Raw genomic sequence first — 16098 nt, forward strand, 5'->3', positions numbered from 1 at the left:
TAAATAAAAAAATTGACTCAATTTTATAACAATTTTTTAATTTAAATTATAAGTTATTTATAATCAAACATGCTGATGACCTTATTTAATTAAAAGTTTTAAAAAATAGCTTAAATCAATCTGCAAAAATCATGTTTAATATAACCACAACTTATAACTATAAGGGATTTAACTTAGTGTATGTCGCTTATAGGTGTGGTGGTTTTTTTCAGAGGTACAAATATAATCCTCTTAAAACACAAACTACACCTCACAAAAATAAAAAAAAAATATATTTTTTATATGAATACCGTAAAAAAAATCAACCATACCTTCAAACCAAATATCCCCTTGATAATCAGCGACAATTGCTATTTTTTTAAAAAACAATTAAATCTTGAACCTAATATCTAGAATAATTTATTAAGCCTTTCTAAATATACAAGAAATTAATATAGAAAGCATGTTTTTAAAAGGTACTAAAAAAAACCTTAATTTCGATTGCCATACAATCTGCCCCAATATATCTTTATTCAGCAAAAATAAAAAATAAAAAAAAATCACATATTGCTTAGTTACTGGACAGACAGATTTTTTTGCACTCATGGAAAAAGTAAAAAGGATAGCAACAAAGTGGTAAGAAGTGAAAATGGCAGATGTCAATGGGAAGTAGACGAGGATGAGATAGGTGAGTCCAACAAAGGGGGAAGCAGTAAAAGATAGAGCGACACACGAAGTACAAAACACAACAACACAGTGAAATCAAGAGGATGGTGATGAGCTCAGCTAAGCCTCACAAAAAGTTTCTAATTTTAGATGATGGAATAAAGATCCCACAGGCACAGGTAAACCCCACTTCAGAAAAGACAGACCACCAGGATTCACCTGCCATTGGTGCGTGTATCTCACTCACTCCCACGGCCTGTGAACCTCTGTAATCTCCACAAGGCAATCAATCATCATCTCAACTTGTTGTTTCTTTCTCCACTTAAAAACTGATTCCCCGCAGCCAAATCTCTCTCAAATACTTCACCCCTGCCTCCAGTTTCTTTAGGATTCTAGTTTAGCCTGTGTTTTGTATCCTTTTTTTCTCTCCCTAGGACAGAATACAACGTTAGATTCAAAGCGCCTTAACATTGTTGTTTGTATATCTGTCAGTCCGTCTTAATTTCTTCCTTCAGCAAGCATAACGAAAACAGGAGAGAAAAAAAGATCCCATAATCTCAGGTGATTTTTTGATGAACGTTTCTTTTTCTTGCTTGTGACATAGATGGATGCATGGAATCTTACCACCTGCTTTTGAGGATTCTTTGTCTGATTTCTTCTACGTGTATGACTCACTATCATGACATTTTGTCTTTCAACTCTGTCTTTGTGAGTTTTTTTCTTGCTTATTAATTGGTGCCCTTTTGAATTCCTTTTCTGTTATATGAGTTTAATTCTATTTGGGTTTCTCTCATTTTGAGTGTTTATGCTTTTTTTATTTTGGTTTTTGAGTTATTGTTTTAGAAGAAGAAATCTTTTCTTATCTTTAGTGGTGTGAGAAAGTTGGGGGTCTGTTTTATTGATACATGTCTATCAGGTTAATATTTAGGTCTGTCCTTTTATCTTAACTAAATAAGAAATATAAAATAATTTTAAAGCTTTTGGTATATGCTGACATGGTGGAGAAGAAGGTGGCGGTTTTGCTCAGAGTCGCAGTTAAAAACTGTGTTGGAGCTTGGTGAGTTGGTTCCTACGTGCTTGTTTAGTGGCAGTTGTCATGGGATTTAAGCTTTAACAGATACCGATAACGATACAGGTTGTCGTTGCTGTGTTTGCTACAATCTGAAATGAAATTTAACAAAAAAAAGTGTTTTATGCTGGTGAAGAGGCAAAGTAAAACTAGCGACTGTCTTTGAGCTGGGAAGTCTGCTGGTGGTGGCTGAGTTGGTTGGGGGTGGGGCTAATGCTCTTCACTTTATAGGCTGGCAGTGGTAGTAGCCGAGGCGCCTTGATTATGCTGGTGGCAGGGGCCAAGCAACACCGGTCACTGTAGCCAATGCTACAGTGACCGGTGTCTGTTTTATTCATCTGTCAGTCGTGTGCTGTTACAAATGTCCAGGTAACAGGCTCGTGTTTGTCAAAGTGAGGAATCATTAACATCTCCAATTTTCAAGCAAATTAAAGCAAGGACTTGGAGTATGTTGTCCTTAACTATTATCACAAATTGGTTTTAATAGAGACATTCTCAAAGGATTTGGAATGTGTCCATACAAAATCCTTTGGAGAACCCTTTCTAGTTTTTTTCTGCAACCAGTTTATGGACCGTGCTGGTGCTGGAGATGCTTACATTAGTGTGACAAGAATCCTTATGGAGGGAGGATGTCTGAAAAGGACATGATACTTGAGATACCTTAGTTGTGGATGTGTAATCATAGAACTCAGGACAGCAGAAAAGCCGAGATTGCTCTGCTGCTTAGTTTTTTTCTTCCTATTCAGTCTTAATTCCTTGTCTAATGTAGTACCAATATACTTGGTTGTTTTAGTTTAGGGTTCTGGTAGGAGTTCACAATGACAAATAATTTCCGATGCTTAGAAGTCTTATGGTGGGCTCCTATAATGAGTCTGTTGTTGGTCTTTGATGTACAGGTGATTCTAGATATTATTTCGTGATGGAACTGTACTATGCCCTGTAACTTGGAGGCAGCTTGGGCATGCTGTACTTGCTAATTACTGATGTGGCTATTTTGTCCGTGTTTAAATTACTGTTCTATAACTATGCTATATAATCGATTGCCCATCAAATAACAATTCAGAACTCTATAAATGTCTCTGCTAAGCTAGGAAAAATGGATTCTCATGGGTTTTTAACAGTCTAGTGGCTGCATTGTTTTATAACTTGTATACAGTTTTTTTGTTCTAGTGTTGATCGATGCACTGCTTGTCTGGTTTGCAGGTTTCTCAGCAGAAAATTGTTTGCTATTGATTTAGCTAGAGACTTCATGGAGATGCATCCACTTCAAGATCTGTGTGGATCATGTGGCTTAACTGCCTGTAAAATTTAGCAGATAACTGATTGGCAGATCTTGTTACTGGAATGAGCTTACAATCATAAACATACGATTTCTGAAGCTAATTTTTGTTACAGAAATGTAACACCCCAGTGCTGATCGAAGAGAGAAAAGTGTTCCGGACATAAACATTACTAAAATTCCAACCCTGCATCTCTAGTTCTATCGTTTCCATCCGTAAAGCTTTTCTCCCGGATTGTGGGGTATGGTATATGATTGTTTGAAAGGTAGATGAAGTTTGGGCTATCATCATGAATCAGCATGCTGTCGTATCGGTAACAAAAAGTGAGACAAGTAAAGGAGTCACACAGCCATTTTGCACAACCTTATTTCCAATCCAGAATTCTTCTAGCAGCAAATCAGATTGTCAAACTTCATTGACAGGTGAATCTTCTTCTCCACGCCCATCCCCGTTGATACGGACAGAATCTCTCGGTTCTCCAAGTAAAATGCAACTTTCTACAGCCCAACATCAAATGTGTTGTCTGAAATTTGGACCAGACAGCCCTCTTTCCCCTACTTCCCATGTCCAAAGTTCTAAGAGCACATTTCAACGCTCTTCTGTCTTCTGTACAAGTTTATACCTGTCATCTTCATCGATCTCTGAAACTAATCGACAGCTTGGAAATTTGCCGTTTCTCCCACATCCTCCAACATACAGCCACTCCGTTTCTGCCACTGATTCAACAAAATCTCCTCTGCTTTTCAGTGAGGATTTAAGCAATCAGTGCGACGAGGAGCATTCAGATGCTTTTATGAAAGACTTTCTTAATTTGTCTGGAAATGCTTCTGAGGGTAGTTTTCATGGTATGAACTATACAGGTGGCAATTTAGAACTAACAGAGCAATTGGAGCTGCAATTTTTGTCTGACGAACTTGAAATAGCTATCACAGACCATGGAGAAAACCCCGGGCTTGATGTAAGTGGATTATAGCAATCATCAATCAGATTCTGGTTATGTTGAATGCACTGAAAGTACTTTTATTGTACTGTAATTGTATCGTCAACCAGAGGAATCATCTATATTTTAAGGGTCTATTTTCTTTCCAAACTTCACACACCTTAAAGTTGATAAGATAGGACCAAAAAAGAAATTCTCGAGGTGTTTGTACTCATTATAGTTAGAATTGAATAGATTGAGTATTCCCCCTATCAATATCTTAAATCAATATTGGGTTCTGTTGGTTGACTACATGCTTTTCTGCTAATTAAAGAAAAATGGATGACTTAAGATGAGATTTTCTGCAGTTTTAAAAAATAAATAAATAGATTTTCTCTTTTTTATGCAAGTTCTCCGAATTGAATGCAGCAAACAGGGTCCTTTTTTACTTTTTTTACATTTAGACACGCCTATGATGGACTGCTGCATCATCTTCTACTAACTTATGCCTCTCTTTGGATCTGTTTTCTAGGAAATATATGGAACTCATGAAACTTCATCAAAACCAGCCACAGGATTCGCATGCAACCAGGATTCTCCTTCCGTTGACGCACTTTCAAGCCACCCTTCCCCTGGTTCATCCACTGCACACAAGCCAAGGATGAGATGGACGCCTGAGCTTCACGAACGCTTTGTAGAGGCTGTCAATAAGCTTGATGGGGCTGAAAGTGAGTAACCTGTGTTGCCTATTCTACCAAAAGATTTAGGCTTTGTTCTTTTCATTCAAAGGTCTCTATTGTGATAGGAGGCTTGAACCACTGAATTATTTGAACCATGACAACACCTCAACGGGCTCTTTGGATTTATTTTTATATATAAGGTTTCATTGTTGCTTTAAAATGTAGAGGCTACTCCAAAGGGTGTGTTAAAGCTTATGAACGTTAAAGGTTTGACCATCTATCATGTGAAAAGCCACTTACAGGTATTCAATCTATGTTATATTTAGACTTGTCCATCCAATCTGAATTAGTCATTGTGAACTTAGTTGCGCATGCTTTAATTGTAAAGTTTTTTACCTTCCCTTGTTGTTTTTTGTTTTTCAGAAATACCGACTTGCCAAGTATTTGCCGGAAAAGAAGGAAGGTGATGAATCCATAATCTTACAGAAGTCATGCTTATCATTGCCATCATCATCATTACCAAAATCCTCTTAAGGAATAACTCAATATGTGCATGATTCTGTGCCATTGTTGATTATGTGCTATAGTTAAATGGCAATTTTTGTGGGTTCTTTGATCTGTTTTTGCTTTTATATATGCATGCAAGGATAATTATTTTTTTTTTCCAATTTTCTTTCTGAATTGTTGAGATTTCCCCCCTTTCTGTACAGAGAAGAAAGCTTCTTGCTCTGAAGAAAAGAAAGTGGCTTCAATCAACATTGACGGTGATGTGAAGAAAAAAGGGTTAGTACTAGTCTATTTTGCCTTATCAATTTCACGTGGACATCTTGGCATTTTGTTCTGTCAAACAATGTGTAGAAATTTTACCCTCTTTTCATGTCTAGGACAATTCAAATCACTGAAGCTCTTCGCATGCAAATGGAAGTCCAGAAGCAGCTACATGAACAACTTGAGGTATGTTATGCACCTCACTTGTGACTACCGTTTGGTTTCTATCTTCTTTCTCTCTTAGGTGATCCCATAAATATACTTTATTCTCTGTGGTCCTGGGACTATCCATTCTTCTTTCCTCGTTGTCAGGACAACACTGAAATAATCGCTTGATTACTTTTGGGGAAAGCTTTGGGTTGAGGCCATTACCTCATTGTAGTTGTTCATCCTTCCCTTCCCGAACCTCTTCCTTGTTTGCTTTTGTCCTCCCTTCCCTCATACGAGCAGATCAATATTCCCTGTTGTAAACTAATTCTTGTAGTGTCATGTCTGAGTTTTCATTGTAAACTTACTTTGATGGCGAAAATAACTTATTTGTTTTGTTTTAATGAAGAATCGGATCTCAAACTAGAATATACAGGACAATATAAATGCAGCTTTAAGGCAATTTCTCGAACAAGATTTTGACCTGGGCTGGGGATAAGTTTGCTTTTACCTTTATTCATACAAGCAGATCAGTCCTCTTTGTGGTGTATGGATTTGTTCTCATAATTTCCATAGACATGCATTGAATGCAGATCTTTGATCTTCCCCTTTGGGATAACTTGTTCTTTGTTCCTATATTCTTTACGCAGGTACAGAGAACTCTGCAGTTACGGATAGAGGAACATGCTAGGTATTTGCAAAAGATAATAGAGCAGCAGAATGCTGGCAGTGCCTTACTTTCTCCCAAAAGCTTGTCAGCATCAACCAATCCACCTAAAGATTCTGAGCTGCCACCTCCTTCCCCGTCAGCTGTTGCTGAGTCTAAAACTGACTTGTCATCACCCCTGCCTTCATCAAAGCATAAAGCAGCTGACAGTGATAATTTTGAAAAACAAACATCCGAGAAAAGGATCCGTCTTGAAGAAAAGTCAGAATCAGCATCAGAAGATGCCGTGGTTGAAGATCCTCCTGTATAACAACATTGGCCTTGCTGCGGCTACCAGTACTTGGTGGTCTCTATTGTTCGGAAGTTTCCAAGATAATACAAGTCTTGTAGGCCTTCAATCCCTTGTAAAATAGTATAATTGAATTGAGAGTTGCTTGATTTGTATCTCTTGACATTTTAGCTGTTTGAATCAAACGAAAAACTAGCATTTCGAATTGCTGGAGCCTGTTAGATATCCCTGGTTGCTGCCATGGTAACTTTGAGCGCTAACTATTATGGGTTGTAATATGTTTCTCGCATAAACGCAATCTGTTGCTTTTTTTTTTTTCCTATTTTGAACATGGTTTTTTTAGTTGATTATAGATAATTTGATATTTTAATAAATATAAAATATAATTTTAAAATTAAAAGTAGCTATCGTATGCAACATATACATCAACATGTGAGATACACTCATATTTTTCGGGCGGCACATGAGAGGTTGCACCTGGCTCTAGGGATAAGTAAAAAAACCGAAAAACTGATTAAACTGAGAAAACTAGAAAAAAAATAATTGAAAAAACCGAATCGAAAAAAAATACTGATTAAAATTTTGAAAAAACCGGCCGGTTCGGTTCGGTTTCGGTTTTATAAGCAGAAAACCGAAAAAACCGAAACCGGAAAAAAAACCCAAGCCAAACCGAAAAAATCGAGCCAAAACCGAGAAAAACCGGTTGCAAACCGGTTTTTGCCCTAAAAACCGAACCGAACCGAAACCGATCGGTTTGACCCGGTTTCAGTTTTTTTTTTAAAAAATTCAGTTTGGTTGTTTTTTTTGATAAAAACCAAACCGAACCGAAAATAATCACCCCTACCTAGATCTTTCAAGTAGTGGAGTGTGTTTTGATAGAAGATAGAAAGTGTGGCTCAAGCTATTTTCTTCTCCTTTTTTTTTTTTTTATTATTATTGTTTCAAGTTTTGTATTTGCCCTTCTAAAAACTAAATGTATCTTTTTAGTTTGTATTTATATCAATTTTAATTTTCATCATTTTGATTGCTATTTATTTTGCTTATAATGTTTTTAAAAGTTGATTTTATTTTTCATTTCTCAACATTTGAATTCATTTAATTTTTGTATTCAATTTGATAATCATTCTTTTGATTACTATTATTTTATTTTATTTTATTTTATCTTTTTCTTGATTTATTTTAGTTTTTCAATTCCATCCCTCATTGTTTTATTTCATTTATTTTTTATATTATATTTGGTTCTAGTTTTTTTTATTGCTATTTATTTTGTTTTTTTAATCATTTTCAAGATTGATTTTTTTTTTCAATTTCATCACTCGATACTTGGATGATTGAGAATTTTGATTTTTTTTTTCAATTTCATCACTCGATACTTGGATGATTGAGAATTTTGCTTCATGATTTTTTTATGTTTGCTTTATATGGAATAATCTCAGTCTTATTACCTACGTCACGAGTTTCAAAGATTAACTTGATTTGACTTCGGTTTTTTTTAGCTTTTTTTTTTTAAATTATTTTTTTTTCAATTTTATCTATCGACATTAGGTTATTGGACCTTGAGTTTAGTGATTTTTTTTACTTTCCTTTCAATTTTATCCCGATCTCATATCTCGGGTCATGGGTTAATCAAGTTAACCCGGATCAATTCGAGTTTTTTTGACATTTTTTAATTGATTTTTTACCAGTTTCGCCTTTATTTAGTTTACTTGAAAGCTGACCTCTATTGTTTTATTCAATTTCTTTCATATATGATTATTTTAGTTTCATGACGAGGTTACGAATTTAGCATGCCGACTCCAATCGATTTATTTTATTCCTTTTTAAAATTTATTTTCTGATTGGTCTGTTCTTCAGTGCTTAATTTGCTCGTAATTGAGCTTTAATCTATTTTTTTTTAAGAATATTTTGTTCTTATTTAATTTTTATTTTATTATCAAATAAAATATTGATATATTTTAATAATATTTAGATGATATTTTTCAAAAAAAATCTAATCTAGCTTGTGGTGTCATGCGGGCAACGCCTCGGGCCACCTATTTATGTACGATATGGGCTTGATGCTGCTGGAGGCTTGATGTGTCTATTATCATTGCAGGCTTTCTCACAGGCACTACTTTCTGGTAAGTTTCCCACCATTTTGAAGTGAACTAGTTCCTTCCATACCGAGCTTCATACAAGTCATTCGGACCTAACTTTTTAGTTCGGTGCTAATCCCATGCAACTGAAAAGAAAAAAAAGAGAAAGCAATCGAACCATTGCATCTAATTTTGTTAGCTGTGGCTGATCCTTGTCAATCCTGCACCTATATAATGCTAGTGCCATCTCGGAAACAGGGACTGCTAGGGGATGCGGGTGGCAATATCGTATCAAAAGGGAATCAAATGAAGATCTCTCAACATCATCACTAATTTTTAATTCTCCTTGGACATAAATAATGCAGGCAGGCAACCAAGGGAAGGGATGGGATCCTTGAGGGGTCATTTCTCAATGGATGTTAGTATTGCTTTAGTTATTTAATTACTCTTGTGAAACTACTGGTTCCAATTAGTACGTTGCCTGCAGAAACGTTATCTTTTGGGTTTAACTATCTTGAGTTCCTCCTAGCAGTTTTGTTCCTTCTCATGATTCAGTTTCATTGTCTAAGAATATCGTTTCTGATTTCTGAGGCCATTGGGATACAAAGCCAGCCTCACCAACAAGGTAGGAAGGGAGAACTAGCTTATAATGAGATGAACTGGTAAGAAAAAATATGTACCAAAACAAAAGATATATCAGGTCTGTAACTGTATAAACATGATTATTCAACCACCCTGTTAATTCTAGCTATGTTTTATTTATGTATATTGCATAGTAAAGGGCCTTATTTTAGCATTTCTTTCAAAAAGTAGTGTCGCTTGTGCTGTTTGTTACACACGGCACCTGCCAATTGCCATGATCAAACCGCAGCGCCTCCAAATGGCAACACCTCATCAGCACCTCCATCAACTGGTCTGGTGGCGCGTTAATCTTATTCGAGTGGAGTTGGGTTAGGGCTTAATGACAGAACATAATTCAACATAGATTCAAGCACGTGTCTTCAATGCCCTCGGGATTCTCAGTCGAAACCATTTTACAGTTACAGACTAGAGAACACGCAGAAATGAGAGAGAGAGAAGCTGCAAATGAAAGAAAAGCCGACTGAGTGATAGATTCTTGGAGATAAATTCTCAGTCTTCCTTCTTTGTGAGTATTTCCCACTCTCTTAGCTTTCGAAGTCTGGACTCTAAAAGGTACCTTTTTTTTTCCCACTCTCTCTGTTGTTTTGGTCTCTTGAATGTGTAAAACCATGCTGTTTCTTCTCATTTGTACATATTTTCTGGTGGGTAAGCTTTAATCTTAGTTATTGTTAGCCCCAAAAGGCTTTTTTCTTCTACTTTCACTCTCTGATGTGTAAAGTTTAGGCCTTTATGTCTAAAGATGAAAATTTTCTTCTTTGGTCTAAATTCTTATGTGCTTTACCAAATGGGCTTTACTTGACAGGTCTATTGATTTCTGCAATTGTATTCCCTTGAGTTGTTTTGTGTGGATTTGCAGCGGAAGCTTGCTGAGAACACTTTGCACATATTGAGGGCTCTCTGCTAAATTCAGATTGTGCAATTTTAAGAATTTCCTTCTTCTCTTAAATTTAGCGTGATGACTGCTGGTGAAGTGTCCATTAATATTCATGATCATGGTGCTGCTCTTGATGAGAAAAAGAAAAGAGTTCAATGCAATTACTGTGGTAAAGTACTGAGTGGTTTCTCCCGTCTTAAGTACCACGTAGGAGGTATACGAGGGGATGTAGTGCCATGTGAAAAGGTCGCTGAAAATGTGAGGGAATCATTCAGAAGCATGTTGTTAGAAAATAAAAGAGCGAGTCGTGACAATGAAGTTCAGAATCTGTATCCCCCAGATCTCCCTTGGAAGAGATATTGCTCCCCTGACTTGAATGCTGCTAAGCGTAAGAAGCGGGATGCCAATCAAACCACAGGTTGTGGGAGTGGAATGCATGCAGAGATGCACTCTGTGGTAGAAGATGATATGACTGAACATGTTTCAGTTAATAATAGAAGAAGAGCCATGAGTAGTGGACCAAAGGAAAATGTAATGTCAAGGCAAGCTCAAAGATGCATTGGCAGATTCTTTTACGAAACGGGTTTTGATTTCAGTGCTTCCACTTTGCCTAGCTTCCAGAGAATGATAAATGCCACTCTTGATGATGGTCATTCAGAGTATAAGGTTCCTTCTTTACAAGATTTGAAAGGGTGGATCCTCCATGATGAAGTAGAGGAGATAAAAACATATGTGAACGAGATTAGTCATTCATGGGCAAGCACTGGGTGCAGTGTTTTGCTGGATGGATGGGTTGATGAGAAGGGTCGCAACCTGGTTAGTTTTGTTGTGGAATGCCCTGGGGGTCCAACTTATCTCCGCTCAGCTGATGTTTCAGCTATCATTGATGATGTGAATGCCTTACAGTTGTTGCTGGAAGGAGTTATTGAGGAGGTTGGGATTGACAACGTAGTTCAAATTGTAGCTTTTTCTACAGTAGGCTGGGTGGGGGCTGTAGGCGAGCAGTTTATGCAAAGATATTGGTGTGTGTTCTGGTGTGTGAGTGCATCTCATTGCATTGAGCTCATGCTGGAAAAAATCGGGGCAATGGATTCCATCAGAAGAACACTGGAAAAGGCAAAGATCATTACGAAGTTCATCTATGGACATAAAAAAGTTTTGAAACTTATGAGAAATCATATAGATGACTACGACTTGATAAAGCCCTCCAAGATGAAGTTGGCTATGCCTTTCTTCACCTTGGAGAATATTCTATCAGAAAAGAAGAACTTGGAGGAAATGTTTGATTCATTTGAGTGGAAGACCTCAGTCTGGTCTTCCACTGTGGAGGGAATGCGAGTGGCTCATCTGGTTGGGGATCACTCTTTCTGGAGTGGAGCTGAGATGGCCTCAAAAGCAACCGTGCCACTGCTGCGTGTTCTTTGCTTGGTTAATGAGGGAGATAAACCGCAAGTGGGATTCATATATGAAACCATGGATCAAGTAAAAGAGACAATTAAAAAGGAATTCAAAAACAAGAAATCAGATTATACACCTTTTTGGACAGCAATAGATGACATCTGGGATACGCGTCTCCATAGCCCTCTACATGCAGCTGGTTATTATTTGAACCCATGTCTGTTCTATTCATCTGATTTCTACAGTGACCCAGAGGTTACATTTGGGCTGTTATGTTGCGTTGTTCGTATGGTGGCAGACCAGCGCACTCAACTAAAAATAACATTTCAGCTTGACGAGTATAGACATGCTAGAGGTGCTTTTCAAGAGGGAAAAGCAATTGTCAAAAGAACCAATATTTCTCCAGGTAAAGGCTATTCCTTCGTTTTGTTTCCTTTTACCCCCTTCCCTCTAATCTTGATTGCTTCATTGAGGTGGCCATGAACTAAGTTTTTAACTTCGACGCCCCTGTAAATTTGAATGCAGCTCAATGGTGGTGTACCTATGGGAAACAATGTCCTGAGCTGCAAAGATTTGCCGTCAGAATTCTGAGCCAAACCTGTGATGGCGCATCTAGGTATGGCCTGAAGAGGAGTATGGCTGAGAAGCTCCTCACGGATAGAAGGAACCCTATCGAGCAACAAAGACTGAGGGACTTAACGTTCGTTCATTACAACTTGCAGGTGCAAAACAAGCGATCTGGTTTCAGAAGCGATGTTATTAGTGAAGAGATTGATCCAATGGATGACCGGGTTGTGGACGAAGCACCACAGGAGGTTGTGCCTGAAAATGGTGACCGTGGATTGATGGACTCAGATGGCAGTGAAGCTGAAGGACATTGTGGAATTCAAGCAAAGGAGGAGCCCATTGAAGATGCATGACCACAAAAATGTAGTGGTAGCTCTCTCGTTTTTTGTTTTTTTGGCTCTTGTATGGGATAGAACCATCATATCCTTTTTGTAATAAGCCTTCTGTTTCTGAAGTCTTTATATCTAAATATAATGTAGGATGTTTATATTTTTTTCTTCTCCTCCGTTTTTTTCCACTAATTAATTTTGATGGCATGGAATACATTATATAAGAGAAATACTGTCTTAATGGTTCCAAAACCAATGAAATTAGAACTGATTGAAATATTGTATTAAAATAAGAGAATATTGAGTTCTTAATCCCTATGAATTGTCCACCAGAAGGCAATTGTCCCCACCATGCAAATATAAAAGTTCAAGCTATTTATTATTTGATTATCATCACATCTCTTTTCAATTGCTAATTCAACAATGGCCCAACTTTTATTCAAAAAATTTCTAGATGCCCTTCACAAAATGACAATTAAGGCTTGAGATTTTGGTTCGTATTTGCAAATGCCACGCTCCTGTATTGCATATTTGTGATGCTTTCTTGCAAAACCGTGCACTTAGTTTCTCCCTTCGCAACTTCTCTAATGAGGATCTATAATCTTTCAAGCATTACTCAATGACATAATTTATATCACGCATGGTTTAGCCTTGTAGAAGTAAATGGTGACTCATGGTTGGTTCTTGGATTCCTTTTTTCCCTTCTTTTTCTTGGATCATCTTTTTCCCAACATACCTATTTGTTTATTTGGATCATCTGTTGTGCCATGTAATTGTTCTGTGTGTTGTTTGTAATCCTTGACTTCCTTGGTGCCGCATGAAACTAAGCTCCTAGAAGACAACCTGGCTGTTCCTGAGTTCTCCATCCATCTCTTCCAACTTTGCTTCAAGTGGAGATGAGTTTGTTGATTCAGATGGCCATGCAAACAGTCGTCCGCGTAGCAGACCTGCTGCGTTTCAAAATTCACCTGCGACAGATTCCAAGCTGCTTGCAGTTCCTACAGCAGGCGTTAAGCAAGAGTTCAGACGCCCACTTGGATGGTTCATAAAGCGGTAAAGGCATGGATTCTCTTGTGAAACAGATATCCCATCTCTCCCAGAAGCAGTACTAATCACAATAAATAGTTAATTAGTATCTTGTACTAACCAATAAGTTGATGATAAATTGTTCTTCCATTTGTCCTTTCTTGAGCACGAGATATGCTGTTAAAGTTTCTTATATTTATGAGTAAATGCGGGACTCTCTTGAGCCAGTGCTGTTGTTCACGAAGCCTCTGGTTCCAGTAAAGTTGGCAGCTGCGGGCATTGTACCACCTGTAGATTCTTCAATGAAGGATGATACATCGACGCCGCCTTGTAGATTCCATGGATTAAGGCCCTTCAATCAAAGAAGTCGAAGAACCTCTGGCAACATTAACCAAAACCATCTCAACCTCAACTTGTTTGTGCCCATGTTGCCAGGCTACACAAAAACCCACAACTATGTGTCAGAAATATTTGATTTGATTAAAATATTTTTAGTTTTTATTAATTAATGACTAAAATATAAATTTTAATATCTTTTCCAAAATCGAAATTTAAATGCCTATTTTTATGGAAAAAGCTAACGAGCGCTCCTGGAATGCTGCTAAACATTATCTAAATACATTTATTGTGCTTCATTTTATTGGTGGATTATGATTAAAAAAGGAATAAAAAACAAATACTTGAATAAAAACAAATGATATTGTTTATAAATATTCAATAGGTTTTAATTTATATGGTAATATCTTAAGGCGTTGACGATAAATTCTATAACAAAAGTGATGATTAATTTAAAGATATAATAGCGTGTTTGAAGTGTAATTGCGGTTGTTTTTTAAAATGCTTTTCACTTAGAAAAGTATGCTAATAATATTTTTTTTATTTTTTAAAATTATTTTTGAGACCAGCATATCAAAATAATTTAAAAACATAAAAAACATATTAATTTAAAAAAAATTAATTTCTTTTAAAAATATTTTTGAAATGAAGTGACAAACAAACCCAAATCATTTGCCAGATCCTATTTTTATTTATTTTCCATACGAAGCTAATTATCAGTAGCTGTATTACCTTTTCTATAATTAATTATCCTTCATTAATCAATTATTACCTTTCTATGATTTCATGTCTTCTCTCTATTCTCTCTCCACATAAAATATTAGGATAATTATTAAACCTTCTTTGAATAAAATTCTTATCTAAAAAACCCATCAATATATTTTTTTAATTACCCATCTAGCCCCGAATTAAAATATTCATTTTAAAAAATACAGAAATATTTAATGATTTTATGTAGAAAATATTTTATAAGATTATATATCTCTAATGTTACATTTTCAATTTTTATGCTATGTATACAGTTGTGTTTTATAATATAAATTATACTTAAATATATGATTCAATAATCTTTTTTTTTTCTTTAAACTAATCAAATACAACTACAACTAGAAAAAAAAAGTGTCTTCTTAAATAATTGTCTGAATAATGGTTGCAATTTGAAGGGAAACCAATTATTATATATTATATAATATTATTGTGTGTCTATATATATATATATATATATATATATATATGTTAGTTAGCCAAGACTCCATGAAACCTAACAAGAAATGGTTTCAAGATGAAGGAGAAAATGGAATGAGTCTATTAATAATAAAAAAAGAAAAAAACATTAGAGCTTTTGCTTTTATTTTAGGGTGCCTTTTAAATTTAAAAATACATCAAATTACTTTTTTTAAAATATTTTTAATTTATTTATATAAAAAATATAAAATATAAAAGAATATTTTCAAATGAAAAATATTTTAAAAAACACTTTATATTACCATCTCAAACATACTCTAAATACTATAAAACCTAACAAGAAATGGTTTCAAGATGAAGGAGAAAATGGAATGAGTCTATTAATAATAAAAAAAGAAAAAAACATTAGAGCTTTTGCTTTTTATTTTTGGGTGCCTTTTAAATTTAAAAATTACTTTTTTTAAAATATTTTTAATTTATTAATATAAAAAATATAAAATATAAAAAATATTTTCAAATAAAAAATATTTTGAAAAACAATTTATATTACAATCTCAAACATACTCTAAATACTATAAAAAATCAGGAATAAATGGATTTTTATTAATAATTACTTTGCTCGATTTATATTTTTTTAAAAATTCTTCAAATTTAAAAGGATTATAAATACAATAATGTAAAAGAATGAACGCATCAAACTAATCATATGATTTCATATTTACTGATTATATTTCTTGACTCAATCGATATAATCTCATAAATCATGCATCGTTTCCCTCCCATGGAAAATAAGCAAAGGCACACGGCAGAAAAATGATACAAAGTCAAAGTATTAGATTAGAAAGAAGAAGTTAATGATTCCATGTTTTTTTTTTAAATTTAATTTTTTTTATTTTTTTTTATTTTTAAATTATGCTAATATTAAAAATAATTTTTAAAAAATAAAAAATATCTCATCTAAATATTTTTTTTTAATTAACATCAATATCTAGATTAACATTCGAATACTTTAATTAATCCAATAAATTTTAAAATTAATAATCATATAAATATCGATTGCCAATCTTGTTAGCTGATCCAAACATTCTTGAACATATGAAAAAGAAGTGTAGTGAAAATTAAAGATAAATGGAGGGGCACTAACGTCACTTCCCACCATCATGGTTTATCCTCTAGACCACAAGAGTTCCTGTCTTCTTTAA

General features: G+C 35.1%; 2 protein-coding genes across 8 annotated transcripts; both read left to right on the forward strand.

The window, feature by feature from the left end:
* The first annotated feature begins 963 nt into the window (after positions 1 to 963).
* Positions 964 to 6780, forward strand: LOC7497753 (myb family transcription factor PHL6). 3 transcript variants are annotated; one of them, XM_024605647.2, is made up of 8 exons: positions 964 to 1206; positions 2918 to 3952; positions 4446 to 4641; positions 4819 to 4895; positions 5017 to 5056; positions 5304 to 5376; positions 5478 to 5547; positions 6159 to 6780. In XM_024605647.2, exons 2-8 carry the CDS (start codon positions 3284 to 3286, stop codon positions 6483 to 6485), a joined length of 1452 nt encoding a protein of 483 aa, XP_024461415.1. In that variant the 5' UTR covers positions 964 to 1206; positions 2918 to 3283; the 3' UTR covers positions 6486 to 6780. The 3 variants fall into 3 exon arrangements, with proteins under 3 accessions (XP_024461415.1, XP_052310517.1, XP_002310903.3); XM_052454557.1 differs by having other exon boundaries at positions 2953 to 3952; XM_002310867.4 differs by lacking the exon at positions 964 to 1206 and adding an exon at positions 1227 to 1353.
* A 1759-nt stretch (positions 6781 to 8539) lies between these two features.
* On the forward strand, positions 8540 to 12520 carry LOC112328187 (uncharacterized). Of its 5 annotated transcripts, none has more exons than XM_024605198.2 (3): positions 8540 to 8584; positions 8798 to 11859; positions 11979 to 12520. In XM_024605198.2, the coding sequence occupies exons 2-3, from the start codon at positions 10137 to 10139 to the stop codon at positions 12371 to 12373; spliced, it is 2118 nt and encodes a 705-aa protein (XP_024460966.1). In that variant the 5' UTR covers positions 8540 to 8584; positions 8798 to 10136; the 3' UTR covers positions 12374 to 12520. The 5 variants fall into 5 exon arrangements, with proteins under 5 accessions (XP_024460966.1, XP_024460971.1, XP_024460967.1 ...); XM_024605203.2 differs by having other exon boundaries at positions 8551 to 11859; positions 11979 to 12069; positions 12176 to 12520; XM_024605199.2 differs by having other exon boundaries at positions 8551 to 9733; positions 9984 to 11859.
* The last annotated feature ends 3578 nt before the right edge of the window (positions 12521 to 16098 follow it).

Source organism: Populus trichocarpa, chromosome 7, assembly GCF_000002775.5.
Source record: "Populus trichocarpa isolate Nisqually-1 chromosome 7, P.trichocarpa_v4.1, whole genome shotgun sequence".
NCBI classification, from domain to species: Eukaryota; Viridiplantae; Streptophyta; class Magnoliopsida; order Malpighiales; family Salicaceae; genus Populus; species Populus trichocarpa.